Source organism: Oncorhynchus kisutch, linkage group LG18 (genome assembly GCF_002021735.2).
Source record: "Oncorhynchus kisutch isolate 150728-3 linkage group LG18, Okis_V2, whole genome shotgun sequence".
NCBI lineage: Eukaryota > Metazoa > Chordata > Actinopteri > Salmoniformes > Salmonidae > Oncorhynchus > Oncorhynchus kisutch.
The window spans coordinates 25,727,177-25,751,483 of NC_034191.2; the positions used below are offsets into that span (position 1 = coordinate 25,727,177).

General features: G+C 42.3%; 1 protein-coding gene across 4 annotated transcripts; it reads left to right on the forward strand.

Moving 5' to 3' along the window:
* The first annotated feature begins 74 nt into the window (after positions 1–74).
* Positions 75–23,242, forward strand: LOC109909179 (vacuole membrane protein 1-like). 4 transcript variants are annotated; one of them, XM_020508179.2, is made up of 12 exons: positions 75–189; positions 794–877; positions 1,311–1,443; positions 1,588–1,678; positions 3,138–3,248; positions 12,914–13,081; positions 13,419–13,550; positions 17,900–17,980; positions 19,325–19,441; positions 20,009–20,070; positions 22,198–22,300; positions 22,438–23,242. In XM_020508179.2, exons 2-12 carry the CDS (start codon positions 802–804, stop codon positions 22,588–22,590), a joined length of 1,227 nt encoding a protein of 408 aa, XP_020363768.1. In that variant the 5' UTR covers positions 75–189; positions 794–801; the 3' UTR covers positions 22,591–23,242. The 4 variants fall into 4 exon arrangements, with proteins under 4 accessions (XP_020363768.1, XP_020363767.1, XP_020363769.1 ...); XM_020508178.2 differs by having other exon boundaries at positions 84–189; positions 724–877; XM_020508180.2 differs by having other exon boundaries at positions 178–597.
* The last annotated feature ends 1,065 nt before the right edge of the window (positions 23,243–24,307 follow it).

Consider the following 24,307-nt stretch of genomic DNA (forward strand, 5'->3'; position numbering starts at 1 on the left):
GCTAGATTCAACTCTACGTTCAAGGGCACAACTTTTTTTTTTAAGTAACTAATGCAATTATCACTTATGAACATGCAGAAACCAATTCAATATTGATGAATATATAATAATGTAAAGAGGACCTTTACTTGGAAGGAAATGTTTTGCCCGGAAGTGATAGCCACGGCTTCAGGAAGAAGACGCTCTGGGGTATGAGCTTGTTTCATTCAATTTGTGTGACTAACACATTAATCTTTGTTTATAGTATGTAACATTTTCGACTGTGAAACGTTTTGACATTATAGTATTTTACGTCTCAAGACAACAACCGAAGTAGCTTGATCCAAACATATTTCAATGGTTGTAGCCTATATTTCCCAGTGTCGCTACTACCTAGCTAACGTCACCTTGTTAACTAGCTACGTGAACATGCTATAGGTTACTGTAGTTTATAATTCATAGTTATAAACATTGAACAATTGTAGTAAACCAGTTTTTATTAACTCACGCCCGCCAGCTAGCTATTACACACTTTACTTGCTAGTTAGTTAACGAGAACCCAAGGTGGTTTACACAGCCGGTCAGTGTAATCCAATGGAGTTGGAGTGGTGAATAAAGGTTACTTGCTATCAGCTGTTTTGTTAGCATGCATGCCGGTTAGTTAACTAACGTTAGCGCGTGGGAGATGTTGCCACTAATTGTCAGTCAGTGACAAGTAATAACTAACTAATGCTCTTCCTACAGTTGATATAGGTCAAAACCCAATACAACATATTTGCTGGTCATGTGTTTGTGTTTTCTGGTCGATTCAAAGTGAATGAGATGGCGACGAATGAGGCAAGCTGTGAACAACCACAGAAGCGAGGAACCAAAGACAAACCGAATGGATATTTTGCAGGTTGGTTGTGAAACTTCAAGTGAACCAGCATTAATTAGCCTGTGTTTATGGAAAATGGATTAACAATTTTACCAAGGAAGGAGAAGGGTTGTGTTGCTAAAGGTATGCAGCAATGCACAAATTGTTATCTTGGGAATTCTTCTTACAACGTTACAGTATTGCCAGAATGGTTCCCAAACAGTTGTGTACTTATTAATTCCATAGTTTAGAAAAAACTAAATAATTATACTTGATTCAAAGGTCTAGACTAGTGAACTCCACCATTTGCTAGTGTTATGTTCCTACTTAGGCCTAGACAAAGTGACATGACTTTATCAAAGGCTTATGCTAGCCTATATCCATCAAATTAAGGGGATATTGCTATGGCTTTTTTTGATACTAGGCTACTTTTATAGATTAATCTGACCTCACTTGTGTGCTCCTGTATCTACAGACTCTGTGGTCAGTGAGAGGAGGCAGAAAGATAGGGAGGAGCGTCTCGCTCTGGTGCTGTGGAGGCGGCCAATCATCACACTACACTACTTCCTCCTGGAAACCTTCATCACACTAAAGGAGTGGACATTAAAGTAATCCACCACTACTTGACAGTAAAACTAGAAACCAACTGATTAGTTGAAAGCTGTCTCAGTTCTGTTGTGTTTAAAGTAACACTCTACCAGTCTAGCCATTTGGTAGATGTATCAAACTGTTCCACTTCTTCCCCTCTGCAGGTTATGGCGACGAAGGGGGACAGTGTTCTTGTTCCTGGTGTTGTGTTCACTCTTCTCCCTTGCCTACTCCACTGAGGGAGCACACCAGAAGGTAAGGAAGGAGATAAACAAACTCATCTCCTCTGTAATTTATTTATTTGGGATGGTTAAAGATAAGTAACTGTTTATTCAGATGCACTGCATTCCTGGAGGAAAGGTCACCTGAGGAGATGTGTTGTGCGATATTTTTTTGCTTGATGCTCAGGCCAGTACTTTGGATGTATCTTGACCAATGTGTTATTATTGTGTAAATTGTTCACATTTCCTAATTTTCCATTACTATCCTTGGCATAGTTGAAGTCGGAAGTTTACATACTTAGGTTGGAGTCATCAAAACCCGTTTTTCATCCACTCCACGTACTTTGGTGCAAAAAGTGCAAATCAATCCCAGAAGAACAGCAAAGGACCTTGTGAAGATGCGGGAGGAAACGGGTACAAAAGTATCTATATCCACAGTAAAACAAGTCCTATATCGACATAACCTGAAAGGCCGCTCAGCAAGGAAGAAGCCACTGCTCCAAAACCGCCATAAAATAGCCAGACTATGGTTTGCAACTGCACATGGGGACAAAGATCGTACTGTTTGGAGAATTGTCCTCTGGTCTAATGAAACAAAAATAGAACTGTTTGGCCATAATGACCATCGTTATGTTTGGAGGAAAAAGGTGGTGGCTTGCAAGCCGAAGAACACCATCCCTACTGTGAAGCACGGGGGTGGCAGCATCATGTTGTAGGGGTGAATTGCTGCATGAGGGACTGGTGCACTTCACAAAATAGATGGCTTCATGAGGAAGGAAAATTATGTGGATATATTGAAGCAACATCTCAAGACCTCAGTCAGGAAGTTAAAGCTTGGCCGCAAATGGGTCTTCCAAATGTAATGGACTCCAAGCATACTTCCAATGTTGTGGCAAAATGGCTTAAGGACAACAAAGTCAAGGTATTGGATTGGCCATCAAAAAGCCCTGACCTCAATCCTATAGAAAATTTGTGGGCAGAGCTGAAAAGTGTGTGTGAGCAAGGTCTACAAGCCTGACTCAGTTACACCAGCTCTGTCAGGAGGAATGGGCCAAAATCCACCCAACTTATTGTGGGAAGCTTGTGGAAGGCTACCCGCAACGTTTGACCCAAGTTAAACAATTGAAAGGCAATGCTACCAAATACTAATTGAGTGTATGTAAACCCACTGGGAATGTGATGAAAGACATGAAAGCTGAAATAAATCATTCTCTCTACTATTATTCTGACATTTTACGTTCTTAAAATAGTGGTGATCCTATCTGAGCTGAGACAAGCACTTTTTACAAGGATTAAATGTCAGGAATTGTGAAAAACCGAGTTTAAATGTATTTGGCTAAGGTGTATGTAAACTTCCGACTTCAACTGTAGGTCTCCAATGTTTTCTCCTAAGGATAAATGTCTTGTGAAGTCGTGTGTTATTGCTCTTTGTCCATGCAAAAGCCTAAAGCTCTCTCTACTCTCTCCCCCCTCCTGTCTGTTCTCATCTGCAGTATGTGCAGTACCTGGAGAAGAGGTTCCTGTGGTGTGCCTACTGGGTAGGTTTGGGCATCTTGTCCTCAGTAGGCCTTGGGACTGGCCTGCATACCTTCCTACTATACCTGGTAAGTAAAAGAACCACCCTTCCCTTGCCTGTCAGCTGTGACATCAAAAATGTAAGCTAACTTATCTCACTCAGACATTGGAAAAGCCTGCTCTATCTCGGTAAATCAAATACGTTTATTTGTCACGTGCGCTGAATACAACAGGTGTAGACCTTACAGTGAAATGCTTACTTACAGGCTCTAACCAATAGTGCAAAAAAGGTATTAGGTGAACAATGGGTAGGTAAAGAAATAAAACAATCGTAAAAAGACGGGCTACATACAGACACCGGTTAGTCAGGCTGATTGAGGTAGTATGTAGATATGGTTAAAGTGACTATGCATATATGATGAACAGAGTAGCAGTAAAAGAGGAGTTGGTGGGTGGGACACAATGCAGATAGCCCGGTTGGCCAATTTGTGGGAGCACTGGTTGGTCGGCCCAATTGAGGACGTATGTACATGAATGTATAGTTAAAGTGACTATGCATATATGATAAACGGAGAGTAGCAGCAGCGTGTAAAAAAATTAAAAAACGGGGGGGGTTGGGGGGGCACACAATGAAAATAGTCTGGGTAGGCATTTGATTACATGTTCAGGAGTCTTATGGCTTGGGGGTAAAAACTGCTGAGAAGGCTTTTTGTCCTACACTTGGCACTCTGGTACTGCTTGCCATGCAGTAGTAGAGAACAGTCTATGGCTGGGGTCTTTGGCAATTTTTAGGGCCTTCCTCTGACACCGCCTGGTATAGAGGTCCTGGATGGCAGGCAGCTTAGCCCCAGTGATGTACTGGGCCGTACGCACTACCCTCTGTAGTGCCTTGCAGTCAGAGGCTGCACAATTGCCGTACCAGGCAGTAATGCAACCATGCTCTCGATGTTGTAGCTGTAGGCCCTTTTGAGGATCTCAGGACCCATGCCAAATCTTTTTAGTTTCCTGAGGGGCCATAGGCTTTGTCGTGCCCTCTTCACGACTGTCTTGGTGTGTTAGGACCATTCTAGTTTGTTGTTGATGTGGACACCAAGGAACTTGAAAGCTCTCAACCTGCTCCACTACAGCCCCGTCGATGAGAATGGAGGCGTGCTCGGTCCTCTTTTTCCTGTAGTCCACAATAGTATTTACTTTTTTTCTGAGAACGCTGGTACAGTATGTGACTTTGGATGTTTTTGTGAGCCTGTTAGCTCTGCTTGTTGTTCCATAACTAGCACGATAGACCAACAAAAAAATTGTAGTTGCGGTGAATTGGTTTACAGGCTTGTGCTTGTCCTCTGACCTAGAGGGACACATTTTGTGCACAGGCTATTTCCATAATTTGATTCACCACTGCCAGAAAATGAATACATAGCCACAGTTTGTCCAATGGGTGGCCTCATACATCATATCTCATTCTTTCAGTGTGTTCAGTTCTCCATAGATCTGGTCCAAATAGAACTGCCATTCACCTCTGGGGCCCAGTTTTTCTATTTGGACTAAGTCCAGATAACTTTTGATAAACTGGGCACGAAAGTCTGGGTAGCCATTTGATTAGCTGTTCGGGAGTCTTATGGTTTGGGGGTGGAAGCTATTTAGCTCTTGGACCTAGACTTGGCTCTCCGGTGCTGTTTGGTAGCAGGGAGAGCCATCTGACTGGGGTGTCTGGAGTCTCACAATTTTTAGGGCCTTCCTCTGACACCGCATGGTATAGAGGTCCTGGATGTCAGATGGCTTGGCTCCGATGATGTGCTGGGCTATTCTATTTTTGAATCACTCTGACATTGCTGCAAATGCAATCAAATCAAACACTTCATGAGAGCCCTGGCTTTCAGTTTGAGGGGAATATGATCACCTGTTGGGCAGCGAGAACCAGCTCCTCATAGCTGGGTGATGCATGGAATTAAATGTGTTCCTGTAAGCCCATGTTGTGCAACATTTCTATAGGCTATGCAATTGTTTTCTCACATAGTGTTTTGATGGTCTCCATTTAAAAAGAGGATCCAATCAGCTTTCTCTAGACTAGGCTGACTTTATTTCTCAACTTTCCTAATATTAAGCACATTGCATCGCTTTACAACCGGAGTAGCCTACATGGCTGATATGAAAATGAAACGCCTGAAAGTGTCCTCCATTCGCTATTCAAGTGCATATGGATGACATGTTTTTATTTTTCTGCGTTTGTTCCGACAGGTGCTTGGTAATGACCCCTTCTCAATCAACTAATTTCAGACATTGTTTAGTATACATGTAGACCAGATTAAATTGACAGTGTAATGGGTGAGAATATTGATTATCACTTGTGAATGATGCCCGGCATGTGGAGTCTAAGGCAAATCATAGTCTCATGTATCCTAGTCCATAGGCCTATATGTTTTGATAAGGTTTGTATCACAACTAGTGGCCAAATGTCTAAGCATAGCCTTTAGCCTACAGAGTTGTGAAACATGTACTTATCATTGCAGTCATTGCACAATCGAGTTTGAAAACAGAGTTTTGACTGGCCAATATTTAAGAGGATCCCAGCTTTCTCATGCTACTATATTTATTGCTCAACTCTTAAAATGTAATCACATTAAACCTCTTAACTGGTGTAGCTTACCTGGCATATTATAAACGGAACTGAGCGAAGCGCTTCCTCCGTTCGCTATTCAAGTGCAGGCTGCTTTTTTTGGGGGGGGGGCTATTCAAAAGAATATATACATTTCACACATGCACAGAGTGTACAAAACATTACGAACACCTGCTCTTTCCATGAGACTGCCCAGGTGAAAGCTATGATCCCTTGTTGATGTCACTTGTTAAATCCACCTCAATCAGTTTAGATGAAGGGTAGGAGGCTGGTTAAAGGATTTTTAAGCCTTGAGACAATTGAGATCTAGATTGTGTATGTACAGTGTATTCAGACCCCTTGGCTTTTTCCACATTTTATGTTACACCCTAATTCTAAAATTGATAACTTAAAAAAATGTTTTATCCATCTACACAAAATACCCCATAATGACAAGGTAAAAACAGGTTTTAGAAATATTTGCAAATGTATTAAAAATAAAGATACCTTCTTTACATATGTATTCAGACCCTTTGTTATCAGACTCAAAATTGAGCTCGGATGCATCCTGTTTCCATTGATCATCCTTGAGATGTTTGCACAACTTGATTGGAGTCCACCTGTGGTACATTCAATTGATTGGACATGATTTGGAAAGCACACACCTGTCTATGTAAGGTCTCACAGTTGACAGTGCATGTCAGAGCAAAAACCATGCCATCAGGTCGAAGGAATTGTCTGTAGTGTTCCGAGACAGGATTGTGTCGAGGCACAGATCTGGGGAAGGGTACCAAAACATTTCTGCAGTATTGAAGATCCCCAAGAACAGAGGCCTCCATCATTCTTAAATGGAAGAGGTTTGGAACCACCAAGACTCATCCTTGAGCTGAGCAATCTGGGGAGAAGGGCCTTGGTCAGGGATGTGACCAAGAACCCGATGGTCACTCTGACAGAGCTCTAGGGTTCCTCTGTGGAGATGGGAGAACCTTCCAGAAGGACAACCATCTCCGCAGCACTCCACCAATCAGGCCTTCATGGTAGTGTCCCGATGGAAACCACTCGTCAGTAAAAGGCATATGAAAGGGGGATACCTAGTCAGTTGTACAACTGAAGTGTCTTCCGCATTTAACCCAACCCCTCAATCAAAGTGGTGCGGGGGGCTGCCTTAATCGACATCCACGTCTTCGGCGAAAGCCCGCTTGGAGTTTGCCAAAGGGCACCTAGCTGGTGTGATGAAACTGAGGTTGCAGTATTTGGCCTGAATGCCAAGTCTCACATCTGGAGAAACGTGGCACCATTCTTATGGTGAAGCATGGTGGTGGCAGCATCATGATGTGTGATGTTTTTCAGAGGCAGGGACTGGGAGACTAGTCAGGATCGAGGGAAAGGTGAACGGAGCAAAGTACAGAGATCCTTAATGAAAACCTGCTTCAGCTTGAGAGGATCTGCAAAGAAGAATGGGAGAAACTCTCCAAATACAGGAGTGCCATGATTGTAGCGTCATACCAAAGAATACCAGAGGCTGTAATCGCTGTCAGAGGTACTTAAAGTACTGAGTGAAGGGTCTGAATACTTATGTAAATTTGAGTTATTTTATTAATTAATTTGCAAAAATGTCAACTTTTTTTGCTTTGTGTGTAGATTGGGGGGGGGGGGGGTGTGATTGAATGGGCAAGCTGAAAGATTACTATCAGCTAAAAACGAGAAGCGGCTCCAGTGGGCACGCAATCAACACAACTAGACAATTGAGTGGAAAAACATTGCATGGAACATGACAGTGAGTTCAGTTTACTTGTGGGCTGTCCAGTCACCAGACCTCAACCCAATAGAACATCTTTGGGATGGGATGAGATGGAACGTGCTGTTCATAGCATGGCTGTCCAATCAGCAGCATGTGCGTGATGCCATAATGTCAGCATGGACTAACATCCCTGTAGAACGTTTACGACACCCTGTAGTATGCCCCAAAGAGTTCAAGCTGTTCTGGAGGCAAAGGTGTATCGGACCCGGTAATAGATTGCTGCACCGACTAAACTGGCTCTTCTCCATCTTGCGTTACAAGAACTTCACTTGTCTGTTCAGTAGCGGGGCAAGACTGTGAAGATGGAGTGATTGTATTTATTTTTATTATACCTTTATTTAACTTGACAAGCCAGTTAAGAACAGATTTTATTTTCAATAACGGCCTAGGAACAGTGGGTTAACTGCCTTGTTCAGGGGCAGAATGATAGATTTTTACCTTGTCTGCTCGGGGATTCGATCTTGCAACCTTTCATTTACTAGTCCAACGCTCTAACCACCAGACTACCTACCGTAATGAAATGTGCCACGATGTAAACGGGGCCTTTATAATGTATTAAATCAAAACATGGAGCCTGAGGTTTGTAACACAGCTACAGTTGCATGGATAACTCTACATTAAGCATATAGGAGGACCTATTTCAAATTATCACTTTTTTAACCACTCAACACAGAATAGCCACATGTCCACAGTCCCTCGGAATTCGTTTGGGGAAAATATCCTTTCTATTTTATTCAGCTGTGTTCCATTGTATTCTTCTTACTTCAAAATAATTCTGCAAATATTATCTGCTAAATGAACTAGTTAAGCCCACAGATCAGGGCCAAACATAAGGATGACTCAGAATATGTTCTTCTGAAATGGGCTACATGTCACAATGTTTCTTTAGACATGCCTAAAATTAACAATGGATTTATTGTGATGGTGTTGGCTATATTAAATGGATTTACTTGACATTTTTTAAATGTAATGTTCCAAAGGTCTGCATAAGTGGCTTGTCTATGTGTGGATGCCCAGAGATGTTAATTAACACTCAATTACCTTGAGACCGGCAGTTGTTTGCATGACAATTACCGGCTGACAATTTCATGACCGCCACAGCCCTAGTTTCTGATGAGTGAAAGTGAACAGTGTGACTGTGGTTGAGTCACGCTCCTTCCTCACTGTGGTTTGTTTGTTTGACATCCATCTTGCTGTGGTGAAATGAAGCATTAAACTGTGATTAAGACAAGTGATTCTAATTGTCTTCTATCTCCTGTCACTGTGGTATCTCAACAGGAGGCATAATAGACCTCCTGTACTGTGGTTTCAGGTGCCCTGACTGCCCTCACTGTTAATGAAGCCAGGTGGCTAAGCCTGGGCTCTGATTAATGGAGCTGCATGCCGGGCTTTCGTGTGTGTGTGTGTGAGAGAGAGAGAGAGAGCTGGGCAATATGGACAAATCCATTCTTTTTTGTGATAATGATAAATGACAATTATTTTTGGGGGTGGTGCTAGACCTGGGCGACATGTACCAAAAGTCATATTGCAGTAAATGTTAGGTTTTTATTTTATGGACAGTTACTTTACATTAGCACCACGGCTCTAGCATTTTTTTTCCAGTGCCAGATAAGACAACTGAGGTAGCCTATGATTTTTAAAAAAGGAGGCTATTTCATCGAGCACATCCAAAATATAAAATCATGCATTTGCTGATGTGCAACCTGTCAAAATAGGATCTGGAATCATCAGATGTATTTTTGGCTCTTCAGAGTACTTGCCAACATCTTTGTGCGTATTGGCCTATAATCTATAGCCTATTTATCACCTGAGGAAATGGGACCTCAAAGCACTTCGCTAGATTGCGAACTCTAAATATATTGTAGCTAGAGTTACGTTCCCCAGTTTCTGTGTTGTGGGTTTGTGTGTATTTCAGGAAATGGCTTGGTTCTAGTTAGGTAAGTTGGTGCTAGTTAGGTAAGGTAGGAGAGGGGGCTCAAATTTTTTTTGTTGCTTTGGTTCTGTCCAGCCCCTTTTCCCCAAATTACTGTGTGAAAGAAAGAAATTCCCTGTAAACGGTGATATATTCTGCCTCTGTCACCCTTAACCGCACCTGCAGTCACATACCTCTTTCACTCCACGGGGAGTTGGGTGTTGCGTTCCCTCCAAGAGGCGTGCGTAACACTATATAGCCATGTAGACTGATTAGCCTACATTTTCTGATAAATTAATCAATGTCCTACAAAAACTTTCCAGCGCTAGGCCTAGGCTACTTGATGTAGGCAAATGGAGTGTTCTGCTCCGCGGGCACATCAAAACTATACTAACTACAGCCTACTCTGGTTGTAAAGTGGTGCCGTGAACTCAATATTAAGAGGCGAGAAATACGTTGACATATGTAAAGAATGTTGTGACTCTCCTTTCCTTTCAATAACTATACTGAACAAAAATATAAACACAACATGCAACAATTTCAAATGTTACTGAGTTGGTTCACATTAGGAAATCAGTCAATTGAAAATAATTTAGGCCCTAATCTATGGATTTCACATGACTGGGAGTACAGATATGCAGCTGTTGGTTACAGATAACTTTTTAAAAACAAAAAGGTAGGGGAGTGGATCAGAAAACCAGTCAATATTTAGTTTACCACCATTTTCCTTATGCAGCACGACATCTCCGTCACAGTGGATCAGACTGTTGATTGTGGAACGTTGGCCCACTCAATGGCTGTGCGAAGTTGCTGGATATGGGCGGGAACTGGAACTCGCTGTTGATCCAGAGCATCCCAAACATGCTCAATCGGTGACATGTCTGTAGTATGCAGGCCATGGAAGAACTGGGACATTTCCAGGTTCCAGGATTTGTGTACAGATCCTTGTGACATGCTGTACATTATCATGCTGAAACATGAGGTGATGGTGGCAGATGAATGGCACAACAATAGGCCTCAGGATCTCATCATGGTATCTCTGTGCATTTAAATTGCCATCAATAAAATACAATTGTATTCATTTTGTGTAGCTTATGCCTGCCTGTACCATAACCCCATCACCACGGGGCACTCTGTTCACAACATTGACAACAGCAAACTGCTCGCCCACACAGCACCATACACATGGTCTGTGGTTGTAAGTTCTGTTGGACGTACTGGTAAATTCTCTGAAACTATGGTTGGAGGCAGCTTATGGTAATTTAATGGTAATTTCTCTATCTGGCAACAGCTCTGGTTGACAATCCTGCAGTCAGCATGCCAGTTGCACGCTCCCTCAACATGATGAATGATCATGCTGTTTTAATCAGCTTCTCGATATGCCATACCTGTGAGGTGTGTGGATTATTTTGGCAAAGGAGAAATGCTCACTAATAGGGATGTAAACATATTTGTGTCCAAAATATTTATATATTTTTTGTGCGTAAGTAACATTTTGGGATCTTTTTATTTCAGCTCATGAAACATGGGACCAACACTTTCTTTTTGCGCTAATATTTTTGTTCGGTGTTGAACCACAGTTGCATTGAACTCTGCAATATTTTGAGCAACGGTCATACATTGCATTTGGAAAGTATTCAGACCCTTTCCCTTTTTCCACATTTTATGTTACAGCCTTATTCTAAAATGGATTTAATAAAAACATTTCCTCATAAATCTACACACACACTACCCCATAATGACAAAGTGAAAACAGGTTATTTTAAAATTAGCAACATTTTATGAATAAAATAAATGTTGAATAGTTATGTTAATGTGATAAGCATTTAGACCCTTAGCTATGAGACTCGAAGTTGAGTGCCAGTGCATCCCGTTTCCGTTGATCATCCTTGATGTTTTTATATCTTGATTGGAGTCCACTGTGGTAAATTCAATTGATTGGACATGATTCGGAAGGTCTGTCTATATAAGGTCCCACATTAGACAGTGCATGTCAGAGCAAGAACCAAGCCATGAGCTCGAAAGAATTGTCCCTAGAGCTCCGAGACAGGATTGTTAAGGCACAGATCCAAAAAATGTCTGCAGCATTGAAGGTCCCCAAGAACACAGTGGCCTCCATCATTCTTAAATGGAAGAAGTTTGGAACCACCAAGACTCTAATTAAAGCTGGATGCCCAGATAACCTATGAAATCAGGGTAGTAGAGTCTTGGTCAGGGAGGTGACCAAAAATCTGAATGTCCCTCTGACAGAGCTCGAGTTCTTCTGTGGAGATGGAAGTACAACCATCTCTGCAGCACTCCACCAAATCAGGCCTTTATGGTAGTGGCCAGACAGAAGCCACTCAGTCAATGCCACATGACAGCCTGCTTGAAGTTTTGCTAAAAGGCACTTAAAGTACTCAGACCATGAGAAACGAGCTTCTCTGGTCTGATGAAACCAAGATTGAACTCTTTGGCCTGAATTCCAAGCGTCACGTCTAGAGGAAACCTGGCACCATCCCTACAGTGAGCATGGTGGTGGCAGCATGCTGTGATGTTTTTCAGTGGCAGGGACTGGGAGACTATTCAGGATCAAGGGAAAGATGAACAGAGCAAAGTACAGAGATCCTTGATGAAAACCTGCTCCAGAGTGCTCAGGACCTCAGACTGGGGTGACGTTTCACCTTCCAACAGGACAATGACCCTAAGCACACAGCAAAGACAATGCAGGAGTGGCTTCGGGACAAGTCTCGAATGTCCTTGAGTGGCCCAGCCAGAGCCCGGACTTGAACCCGATCGAACATCTCTGGAGAGACCTGAAAATAGCTGTGCAGTAACCTGACAGAACTTGAGAGGATCTGCAGAGAAGAATGGGAGAAACTCCCCAAATTAAAGGTGTGCCAAGCTTGTAGCGTCATACCCAAGAAGACTTGAGGCTGTAATCGCTGCCAAATGTGCTTCAACAAAGTACTGAGTAAAGGGTTTGAATACTTATGTAAATGTGATGTTTTTTTTATTTTTACATTTGCAATTTTGCATTTTACATTTCGCTTTGTCATGAGGTATTGTGTGTAGATTGAGGGGGTAAAAACTATTTAATCAATTTCAGATTAAGGCTGTAACGTAACAATGTGGATATTGTCAAGTGGTCTGAATACTTTCCGAATGCACTGTTTTCTTGTGCTTCTCAGAATACATCGCTCCCTCCTCCGTGCGCACAGTGGGGAGAGGGAGTGAGTCGGCAGCCGGCAGGGACCCACAATGCGTAGGCTATTACTGTTGACAAAATAATTGTTCTAAAACTATCTATATGAACGTTGTGTAGCAAAATCACAGAATTACCAATGTAAGCAAAATGCTTCGGTAAGAAGGCGATGTCTGTAATTTTCGGTTTATCATCCCAGCTCTAGTGTGTCTCAACTGTCCATGTTCAGCTGAATTAAGGAATACCCATCCATCCTCTGGCTCTCAGGGTCCACACATAGCATCAGTCACCCTGGCTGCGTACGAGTGTGGCTCTACAGACTTCCCCGAGCCCCCCTACCCAGACCAGATCATCTGCCCAGAGGCAGGAAGAATGGAGGGCAGCATCTCACTCTGGTCCATCATCTCAAAGGTCCGGCTGGAGGCCTGTATGTGGGTGAGGAAACATGTCTTTATTCAACTAAAGTCTAGGTTCATCGTTCTAGTGAACTCTATGGGGTGGTTTCCTGGACACAGATTAAGCCTTGTCCTGGACAACAAAAAACACACGCTTAATGGATAATGTCCATTAAGTTTTTTTATTTTGACATTGTCCAGGACTTAATCTGTTCCTTGGGAAACCAGTCCTTTTGGATTTAGAACAATAAGGGCATCTTTAGTGCTCAAAATTGGTTGACATCACGTCTCCTGAACTATGACATCCACCATAGAACTATGCCTGACTCTGGTATGAATCAGTGCTAAGCTAACCCAGTGTGTGAATGTCTCTCCAGGGTGCAGGCACAGCCATTGGGGAGTTGCCGCCCTACTTCATGGCTCGAGCGGCCAGGCTATCTGGAGCAGACCCAGATGACGAAGACTATGAGGAGTTTGAGGAGATGCTGGGGCAGGCAGAGACTGCTCAGGTGAGTGGGGGACTCTGTTTTCCCCTCTGAGTGTAGTAGCCTGCCCCATTCCATCTAAATCCTGTGGAGTCCTAAATACTCTCATTCAGTCTTTTGATTTTTGGGTTTGACTCTACTTAACTGTCCATCACTATCTACTGACTTCTCTATCTGGCCTGTGATTGGCCTCCAGTTATCACATGACTTCTCTGAAAGCCCCTCCCACCATTTCCAGTAAGGTCATTGCTAGTGGAGTGAGTCACGGTGAAACAAGCTCCCCTGTAATCATCCCAGAGGCATTTCTTTTCATGATCCTTTCATTTGAGGGACAGGCAATGTGAACAGGCTACTGACACCATGACTGCCCCTAATCATGTAACAAATTAACTCATTAGGATTTGGGGCATCATGGAACAAGTTGTTTAGCATTACCATCTCCTGAATTAAACTGTAAAGGTCTTTAACTATAACATCGATAAACAGTCATCTTATTAATCATGACCTCTTATCAAATATTCATTCTAAACGATCGTGACCTTGGCTCTGCAAAAAAAAACAGCTTTACGCATTATTCAGTACTACACATTGGTTGAATAATTGTATTTATTATCTAACTATATAATAGCACAAAATACACACACTTATGAGACAAAGCTCCCTAGTGGGCTGAAAGATATGATGGCTTGTTACAACATCATGGAGAGGGTGGGGGGGAGAAAAAGACACACTTATCGTTGATTTCCTAAAAAAAGTTCCATTATTTGGTCCATCCAGTTTTTAATAACATCACAAAATGGAAAGCAATATTACATTCGTTTTCCATAGTTTCCCACTGACCATTTCCCACAACGTTATGTTAGAAATAGCGTTCCGTTGTTCACTTTCTGGATGTTAAAGTTTTGGGCGGGCAAAAGTTTCTGAACAGACATTCCTTTGGTTGACACTAAAGAGCAAGAGAGCCCACTCGGACTTCATTTAGCTGTCACCCCCTTACGGGTGTGAGAGGGTTTGGTTATTGTCAGCCATTGTCAAGCTGCTCTGACCCATTGTGATCCTCACAGGACAGTCATTACAAATAATAAAAAATAACACATCATATTTACATAGTGGGGCAAAAAAGTATTTAGTCAGCCACCAATTGTGCAAGTTCTCCCACTTAAAAATATGAGAGAGGCCTGTAATGTTCATCATAGGTACACTTCAACTATGACAGACAAAATCAGAAAAAAATCTAGAAAATCACGTAGGATTTTTAATGAATTTATTTGCAAATTATGGTGGAAAATAAGTATTTGGTCACCTACAAACAAGCAAGATTTCTGGCTCTCACAGACCTGTAACTTCTTCTTTAAGAGGCTCCTCTGTCCTCCACTCGCTACCTGTATTAATGGCACCTGTTTGAACTTCTTATCAGTATAAAAGACACCTGTCCACAACCTCAAACAGTCACACTCTAAACTCCACTATGGCCAAGACCAAAGAGCTGTCAAAGGACACCAGAAACAAAATTGTAGACCTGCACCAGGCTGGGAAGACTGAATCTGCAATAGGTAAGCAGCTTGGTTTGGAGAAATCAATTGTGGGAGCAATTATTAGGAAATGGAAGACATACAAGACCACTGATATTCTCCCTCGATCTGGGGCTCCACACAAGATCTTACCCCGTGGGGTCAAAATGATCACAAGAACAGTGAGCAAAAATCCCAGAACCACACGGGGGGACCTAGTGAATGACCTGCAGAGAACTGGGACCAAAGTAACAAAGCCTACCATCAGTAACACACTACGCTGCCAGGGACTCAAATCCTGCAGTGCCAGACGTGTCCCCCTGCTTAAGCCAGCACATGTCCAGGCCCGTCTGAAGTTTGCTAGAGAGCATTTGGATGATTCAGAAGAATATTGGGAGAATGTCATATGGTCAGATGAAACCAAAATATAACTTTTTGGTAAAAAGTCAACTCGTCATGTTTGGAGGACAAAATGCTGAGTTGCATCCAAAGAACACCATACCTACTGTGAAGCATGGGGATGGAAACATCATGCTTTGGGGAAGTTTTTCTGCAAACCAGGACCAGGACGACTGAGCCGTGTAAAGGAAAGAATGAATGGTGAGATTTTGAATGAAAACCTCCTTCCATCAGCAAGGGCATTGAAGATGAAACGTGGCTGGGTCTTTCAGCATGACCATGATCCCAAACACACCGCCCGGGCAATGAAGGAGTGGCTTCGTAAGAAGCATTTCAAGGTCCTGGAGTGGCCTAGCCAGTCTCCAGATCTCAACCCCATAGATAATCTTTGGAGGGAGTTGAAAGTCTGTGTTGCCCAGCAACAGCCCCAAAACATCACTGCTCTAGAGGAGATCTGCATGGAGGAATGGGCCAAAATACCAGCAACAGTGTGTGTGAACTTGTGAAGACTTACAGAAAACGTTTGACCTGTCATTGCCAACAAAGGGTATATAACAAAGTATTGAGAAACTTTTGTTATTGACCAAATACTTATTTTCCACCACAATTTGCAAATCAATTCATAAAAAATCCTACAGTGTGATTTTTCAGGATTTTTTTTTCAACTTTTGTCTGTCATAGTTGAAGTGTACCTATTACCGATTACAGCATCGAGTCGTCTTGGGTATGACACTACAAGCTTGGCACACCTGTATTTGGGGAGTTTCTCCCATTCTTCTATGCAGATCCTCAAGTTCTGTCAGGTTGGATGGGGAGCGTCGCTGCCCAAGTCCGGGCTCTGGCTGGGCCAAAAGGACATTCAGAGACTTGGCCCGAAGACACTCCTGCATTGACTTGGCTGTGTGCTTAGGGTCATTGTCCTGTTGGAAGGTAACCTTCGCCCCAGTCTGAGGTCCTGAGCACTCTGGAGCAGGGATCTCTGTACTTTTCTCGGTTCATCTTTCCCTCAATCCTGACTAGTCTCCCAGTCCCTGCCTCTGAAAAACATACCCACAGCATGATGCTGCCACCACCATGCTTCACCATAGGGATGGTGCCAGGTTTCACCAGACGTGACACTTGGCATTCAGCCAACAGAGTTCAGTCTTGGTTTCATCAAACTAGAGAATCTTGTTTCTCATGGTCTGAGGGTCTTTTAGGTGCCTTTTTGGCACACACCAAGCGGGCTGTCATGTGCCTTTTACTGAGGAGCGGCTTCCATCTGGCCACTCTACCATGAAGGCCTGATTTGGTGGAGTGCTGCAGAGATGGTTGTCCTTCTGGAAGGTTCTCCCATCTGCACAGAGGAACTCTAGGGCTCTGTCAGAGTGACAATCAGGTTCTTGATCACCTCCCTGACCAAGGCCTTTCTCAGATCTAGGAAGAGTCTTGGTGGTTCCAAACCTGTTCCATTTAAGAATGATGGAGGCCTCTGTGTTCTTGGGAACCTTCAATGCTGCAGACATTGTTTGGATCTGTGCCTTGACAATCATGTCTCTGAGCGCTACGGACAATTCCTCTCCCCTCGTGGCATGGTTTTTGCTCTGACATGCACTGTCAACTGTGAGACCTTATATAGACAGTTGTGTGCCTCTCCAAATCATGTCCAACAAATTGAATTTACCACAGGTGGACTCCAATCAAGTTGTTAGAAACATCTCAAGGATGATCAATGGAAACAGGATGCACCTGAGCTCAATTTCGAGTCATGGCAAAGGGTCTGAATTATTATGTAAATAAGGTATTTCTGTAGAGACCTGAAAATAGCTGTGCAGCAATGCTCCCCATCCAACCTGACAGAGCTTGAGAGGATCTGCATAGAAGAATGGAAGAAACTCTCCAAATAAAGGTGTGCCAAGCTTGTAGAGTCATACCCAAGAAGAGTTGAGGATGTTATCGTTGTCAAAGGTGCTTCAACAAAGTACTGAGTGAAGGGTCTGAATAGTTATGTAAATATATCTTCTTTTTTTATATATACATTTGCAAATCTAAACCTGTTTTTGCTTTGTCATTATGGGGTATTGTGTGTAGATTGAGGGGATGAAAACAATTTACTAAATTTTAGAATAAGGTTGTAACATAACAAAATGTTGTTTTTTCACCCTCAACATGAAACCACAATATTTCACCCCCCTTTGTAGTGTGTATCAATCAGATCAAATGAGTTCAATAGCTCTCTGCCAACAACTCTTGCCTTGGATTTTTACCAGAGCTTCTAAAATAGATCAAAGGAAAAGATAATAGCCAGTCTGATAGCATTTGCTATACCACATGAATTCTTTATCAAGTAACTCCTTTTTCAGAATTACATTAAGACTTTTGCTTTATATTTTGGTTATACTGTATCATTGATATTATTGTAGAAGTTGTTTAATGTGTGAAGCATAAATTTATATTTGAATCTAAACTGAATTATGTTTTCAGGATTTTGTTACTCGAGCAAAACTGGGAGTTCAGAACATGGTGCAGAAAGTGGGATTCTTTGGGATTCTAGCCTGTGCCTCGGTAAATCCAAAACTACATCGCAGGCAACCTTTTGACTTGACTTGCACTCTTATCTAATACTGTTTTAAAGTTTATGCCTTTATTATTAAAGCGCATCACTGAATATTGTACACATGGCCGAAAGTATGTGGACATCCCTTCCAATTAGTGGATTCAGCTATTTCAGCCACACCGTTGCTAACAGGTGTACATCACACACAACTATGCAATCTCCATAGACAAACATTGGCAGTATAATGGCCCGTACTGAAGAGCTGTGACTTTAAACGTGGCACCGTCATTTGATGCCACTTTTCCAACAAGTCAGTTCATCAAATTTCTGCCATGCTAGAGCTACCCCAATCAACTGTAAGTGCTGGTATTGTGAAGTGGAAACGTCAGGAGCAACAACAACTCAGCCGTGAAGTGGTAGGCCACAGAACGGGACTGCTGAAGTGCGTAGCTCGTAAAAATTGCCTGTCCTCGGTTGCAACACTCACTACTGTATTCTAAACTGCCTCTGGAAGCAACGTCCGCAGCAATAACTGTTCATCGGGAGATTCATGAATTTGGTTTCCATGGCCGAACACAAGCCTAAGATAACTATGCGCAATGTCAAGCATCGGCTTGAGTGGTGTAAAGCTCGCTGCCTATGGATTCTGGAGTGATGAATCACGCTTCACCATCTGGCAGTTCCGACGGACGAATCTGGCTTTGGCGGATGCCAGGGGAACGCTACTTGCCCCAATGCATAGTGCCAACTGTAAAGTTTGGTGGAGGAGGAATAATGGTCTCTGGCTGTTTTTCATGGTTCAGGCTAGGCCCCTTAGTCCCAGTGAAGGGAAGTCTTAACGTTACACCATACAATCACATTCTAGACGATTCTGTGCTTCCAACAAGTGGCAACGGTTTGGGGAAGGCCCTTTCCTGTTTCAGCATGAGAATGCCACCATGCACAAAGCAAGTTCCATTCAGAAAATGTTTGTCGAGATCGGTGTGGATCTCAACCTATCAAACACTTTTATGGATGAATTGGAACACTGACTGTGAGCCAGGTCTAATCTCCCAACATCAGTGCCCGACCTCACTAATGCTCTTGTGTGAATGGAAGCAAATCCCCGCAGAAATATTCTAACATCTAGCGGGAAGCCGTCCCAGAAGAGTGGAGGCAGTTATAGCAGCAAAGGGGGGGCCAACTCCATATTAATGCCCATGATTTTGGAATGAGTTGTTTGACGAGCAGGGGTCCACATACTTTTGGCCATGTAGTGCATGTTTGTTACAATGAAGTTATGACCATGAAGGTAGAATTCGAATGCATTCTATTACAGGATATATTTTGACATGTTAAGACCTGTCTTTCAGATCCCTAATCCTCTGTTTGACCTTGCTGGTATAACATGTGGCCACTTCCTGGTACCATTTTGGACCTTCTTTGGAGCGACTCTTATTGGGAAAGCCATCATCAAGATGCACATACAAGTAAATATTTTAGTTGTACTTAACAATTACACATGGACATTGTCTGAATATTTTCTGTTGGCTGTAATTCTGTGTTTTTGAAGTACTTTTAGTGCTGCTATTGAAGACCATTCCATATTAAATGAGTATGGAGAGCACTTTAATGAGAACCATTGCTTTTTGTAAACCAGATCAAACTCTTAGTTTTCGGCTGTATTGTTGAGTCTGCCACGGTGACTAATCTACTCCCAGACGGTGCGAGACTGACTGTGTCTCTGAGTTGTGGTGGTGAGAGCTGAGCAGTCTAACCAGACCAATCCATCTGTGGTACCAGCCAGTGATCTCACCAGTTCTGACAAAGCCCTCCAGGGTTGAGGAGGACCAGGGTCCGGGGGATACTTTGTTTTTTCTCCTCAGACCTCAAGGGTCTTTTACTGTCCAGACTTGGCTGGGACGGCATGTGTCACCGTGCTCAAAGCAGACATAGGATATATCCCCCACCTCGGTGCAGATGATGACTCAGGTTTTCACTGTGTCTGTCTGAGACTGATCACTAATCACCCAGTTGATTAATTTGTCTCCCCACAGAAACTGTTTGTTATCATAACGTTCAGCAAGCACATAGTGGAACAGATGGTGTCTCTGATCGGGTGAGTATGTGTCTTTGTTAATGTATGCATATAGATGAAGAGAGGTGCTTTGCCCGGTTAGCATCTTTCCTCTGTGCTTTAATGGGGGCAGGGCTCCACACTTTTTGTTTGTCCTTTTTGTTACGTAATAATCACAATCAAACAATTACTCGGATCAGAATTGGCCAAAGAGAGGCCAAAGTTGGAATAATATTCTAATCTGTTTTTAATCTTTAAAAAAATTAAAGCCTACATATCAAAGTGTATGTGATATGCATGTTGGGATGAGTTGGACTACAGAGAGAAGGAAAAGCAGCCAACAAGTGTTCCGCATATGTGGGAAGTACTTCAAGACGGTTGGAAAAGCATTCCAGGTGTAGCTGGTTGAGAGAATGCTAAGATTTTGCAAAGCTGTCATCAAGGCAAAGGGTGGCTACTTTGAAGAATCTCAAATAAAATATATTTTGATTTGTTTAACACTTTGGGTTACTACATGATTCCATGTGTTATTTCATAGTTGATGTCTTCACTATTATTCGACAAAATATAGAAAAACCCTGGAGTGAGTAGGTGTCCAAACATTTGACTGATACTGTATATGTGCAGCGGTTGTATGAATTTAGGATTATACGTTTGAAACCAGTTTTGCTGATGGTTTGATCATTCTCATTCTGAACAAATGGCATCAAAAGCATAACCTCAAAGTCAGATGTGTGTGCGTGTGTTTGTTTTGCCCCCTCCATTAAGGGTATTTCCCTTACACAGAAACTAATCCCCCACATAGGTGGTCAGCCAGCCTTGTGGGGTCTTCTCAGATGGAATGTCTTCTGTTCTGACTCACAGCAGTTTAGCTTTGACTGCACCAGAATCTTCTCGACAGCAGCAGGGAAACAAAATAACTGCAGGGTTTATTTAAGAACAATAAATCACTTCCATATTACACATCTAACAACTTCCTTGGCTTTTTCTTCTCACAATTTTTTTCACATTAACAAATCAAATTTAAAATCGTACTCGCAACTAATGATTTTATTTAACTGGGCAAGTCGAACAAATTCTTATTTACAATGACGGCCTACCCCGGCCAAACCCACCCCTAACCCGGAAGATGCTGGGCCAATTGTGAGCCGCCCTATCAGTTTATAGTGCTGTCTTATTCACAGTTAAAATTAGTTGCATGAGAAAGAACCCTTGCTTGCTACCATTGCAATTGACTGGTCTGACTCGCTATGAGGTTACACTGGTGCTTGAATGCTGAATTGGGACTTTTTGTAATTGCAGCAGTTTGTCAGTCAGTTAGCCTGGGAATGGGCTTGCCATATCCCTTAAGATCAGCGATTACAGTTAACTAACTTTTCTACTCCTGATAGTAAATACTCTTGAAACGGTTTAGTTAAGTTTAAAATGTGGAAGTTTATATTAACACCTGAATTAAAACTAAACTCTGATTGTATCCATATTTATATTCTATTTAAATATGGTTGTGATACATTGATTAGACTATACCAATTATTGTTGGTATAGTGCAGTCAACTACAAATGATTGTGGATTTATTAAGGTACAAGTTATAGTACCTCTTGGTCTGAGGGTTCTCTTCCAATCAAATTGTCTGCATTCTCTAACTATAATCTTAAGAGCACCTATGAACTGCGTGACCCACAGTGATCTAATCCTTTGCGCTAATCTCCCATATATGGACAGTCATATTGATGAACACGCCTAGTTTGTTCTGTTTCCACCCATAAGGCTGTGATGACAGCATATTGAGTCACTTCCTGGTTATTGGGCTCAGACTGGTTTCCTATAGGAACCTCTGGGATAAATAAGAACGATGGGGAGGACTGCCTTACTTCATTCTGCTGCGTGCTCCCAGCAACTACACTTCCAGTGTGAACTCCCAGCTAGAGGCCTAACTAGAAATGCATAGGAAATGGAACTCAACATCCTGAGCAATGGACTGTTCTCTTGAAACCCTGGTTCTATGGCCCAAGGGTTCCCTCTCCACAGCCTAATTATTTAACCATGTGAAGGGATACTGCTGGTATGGTAAGTACTCTGGGATATAATCATGTCTTTGTCTTTGCCTCTCTCTTCCCCTCCTCCCATCTCCCCTGCCTGTGGATGTCCTTGCCCTGCCACTGTGTCAGGTCTCTGCCGAGAGTAGGTCCCTCCATACAGAAGCCCTTCAGTGAGTACCTGGAGGCGCAGAGGAGTAAACTCCACCACCACACCGGAGAAGGCACCCTGGCGGTAAGAGCACTACTACCATCATCCGTCCTTTCTATGTTGAGACAAAGCATGTGATTTTTATTTATTGGCAAGATTATACAAATTTTAATGTGTTAGTGTCCATAGAGTAATATTCCTCTGTATGCATGTCTCTGCAGAGTGAGAACTGGCTGTCGTGGGTCTTTGAGAAGGTGGTTCTGGTCATGGTCTGTTACTTTATCTTCTCTATCATCAACTCCATGGCTCAGAGCTACGCCAAGCGACGACAACGGAGTCAGCAGCAGCGATACTCTGTGGAGAAAACCAAGTGACGAGACTCTTGAGTCCCTCAGCTCTGATCACAAACTAACCTCGCCCTCTTCCATTCTTAAGAGGCTATGTATGTGCTGTTTGTTTGTCCCTCTTATGGTTTTGTAGTTTCCCCTCCATTTGTGTAACTTGTGTGATTTTAATAATATAATGATAGGATATGAGCAGTGAAGCAGCAGTTGGATGTCAACTTTTTGCTGGCAGCTATACCAGCTGCGATGCCTTATGCAAGGTGGAGGGTCCTACTTCCATTGAACACAGTTCTTAATCACGACTTGATTTGTACATTTTTCACTGTATGGATGGACTCTATTCTGATGTGATGCTAAGGATCTTTTCAGGGTTACATTTTTCTTGTGTTTTTGTCCTGTTGATCAGAAATAGGCCATCTGTCATTTGCGTTTCTTGGATTTGTTTGAAATTCAAGTTTGCAATTGGAAATAGCAATATCAAGTCGTCTCAACATGTTAGTGATAGTTTGCACATCCTGGAAATATTTTTGGGGCGGTATGTATGCACATGCATTTAGAATGATCTGGACAAACCAACTTGAACCAAAACAGAACTTACATTACACTCAGCTAACTTGGTGTTATTTTTATTCTGTACATTTACTGAGTCTTTGATCAGAATATATAAAATGCCTAAATCATTTTTCTTGTTTCCATGTCTGAGTTTTTCCATCTATTTTACTCTTTGTAGGTCTAACTATGTAAACAATTGCTCCCATTCTTGTAAGCTTGCCCCATGTTATTGTATAAAGCATCTTCTACTGTTGAATTAATGATGCTTAGGCAATCAGACCACCAGGACAGGAAAAAATGCTGGAATCTCTGAGAACTAACATCCAAAAGGTAAGTGTCAAGATTCTCCAATAGCAATCTGGATGCTTTTTGAAATTTGTGAAAATGTATTTTTTTTTAATATTATGGAAAATATGTAGTTGGTATGTTGTAATTAGAATATATATATATATATATATATCATGGCTTAATGTTTTAAAGAAAGCAATGCTTGTTGTCCTGTGGCAATGAGTTTCCTGAAGCTGGTTTGTACAGACTTGGTCCTGGTTGTTGCAGGTGTTGTACTCCATCTCCCATCCTGTCAGATAGCTTATCAGACTGGTGTTGACTGTTTGAATCACATGGCGACAACGGTCTGTAAGCTGTCTGAAGTTCTGGGTATTAATCATCTGAAGAGTGCCGTCTTTTTACCAGAGTCAAACTTTAAAGCATGTGTAAATTTTGGTACGTTTGATTTGGTCCGTTAGCTACCAAACAACTTTCCAACAGACATTTGTAGGGCGTCATGGCTGTGTGCATTTGTAGGGAATCAGTTGTCTTATCTGAAAAATCATGCTGTATTCAATAAATCGCCTTGTTCATATAAAATGTTGTTTTTATACCCCTCAAATGTACATATTCATTCAACATGACTCCTTTGACCATTACACACGTGTACTCTACTTGTTCCAATCTCCTCTTCTTAACATGCCAATATAGTATCACCTCTGCAAGTCAATTGGCTTAGGCAGGAATACAATATGATTGCGCTATGTCTGCAATGCATGTTTTATAGGCAAGGTTCAGAAAACACATTCGCCGTAAACGCTGCATATGATGACTATCGGAAATTACCTTTAAAGTGCATTGTCCAAATCTGCGGTCGGATTGAATCCCAAACAGTATCTTACTTGTCCAAAGTTGACTGTCTCTAGAG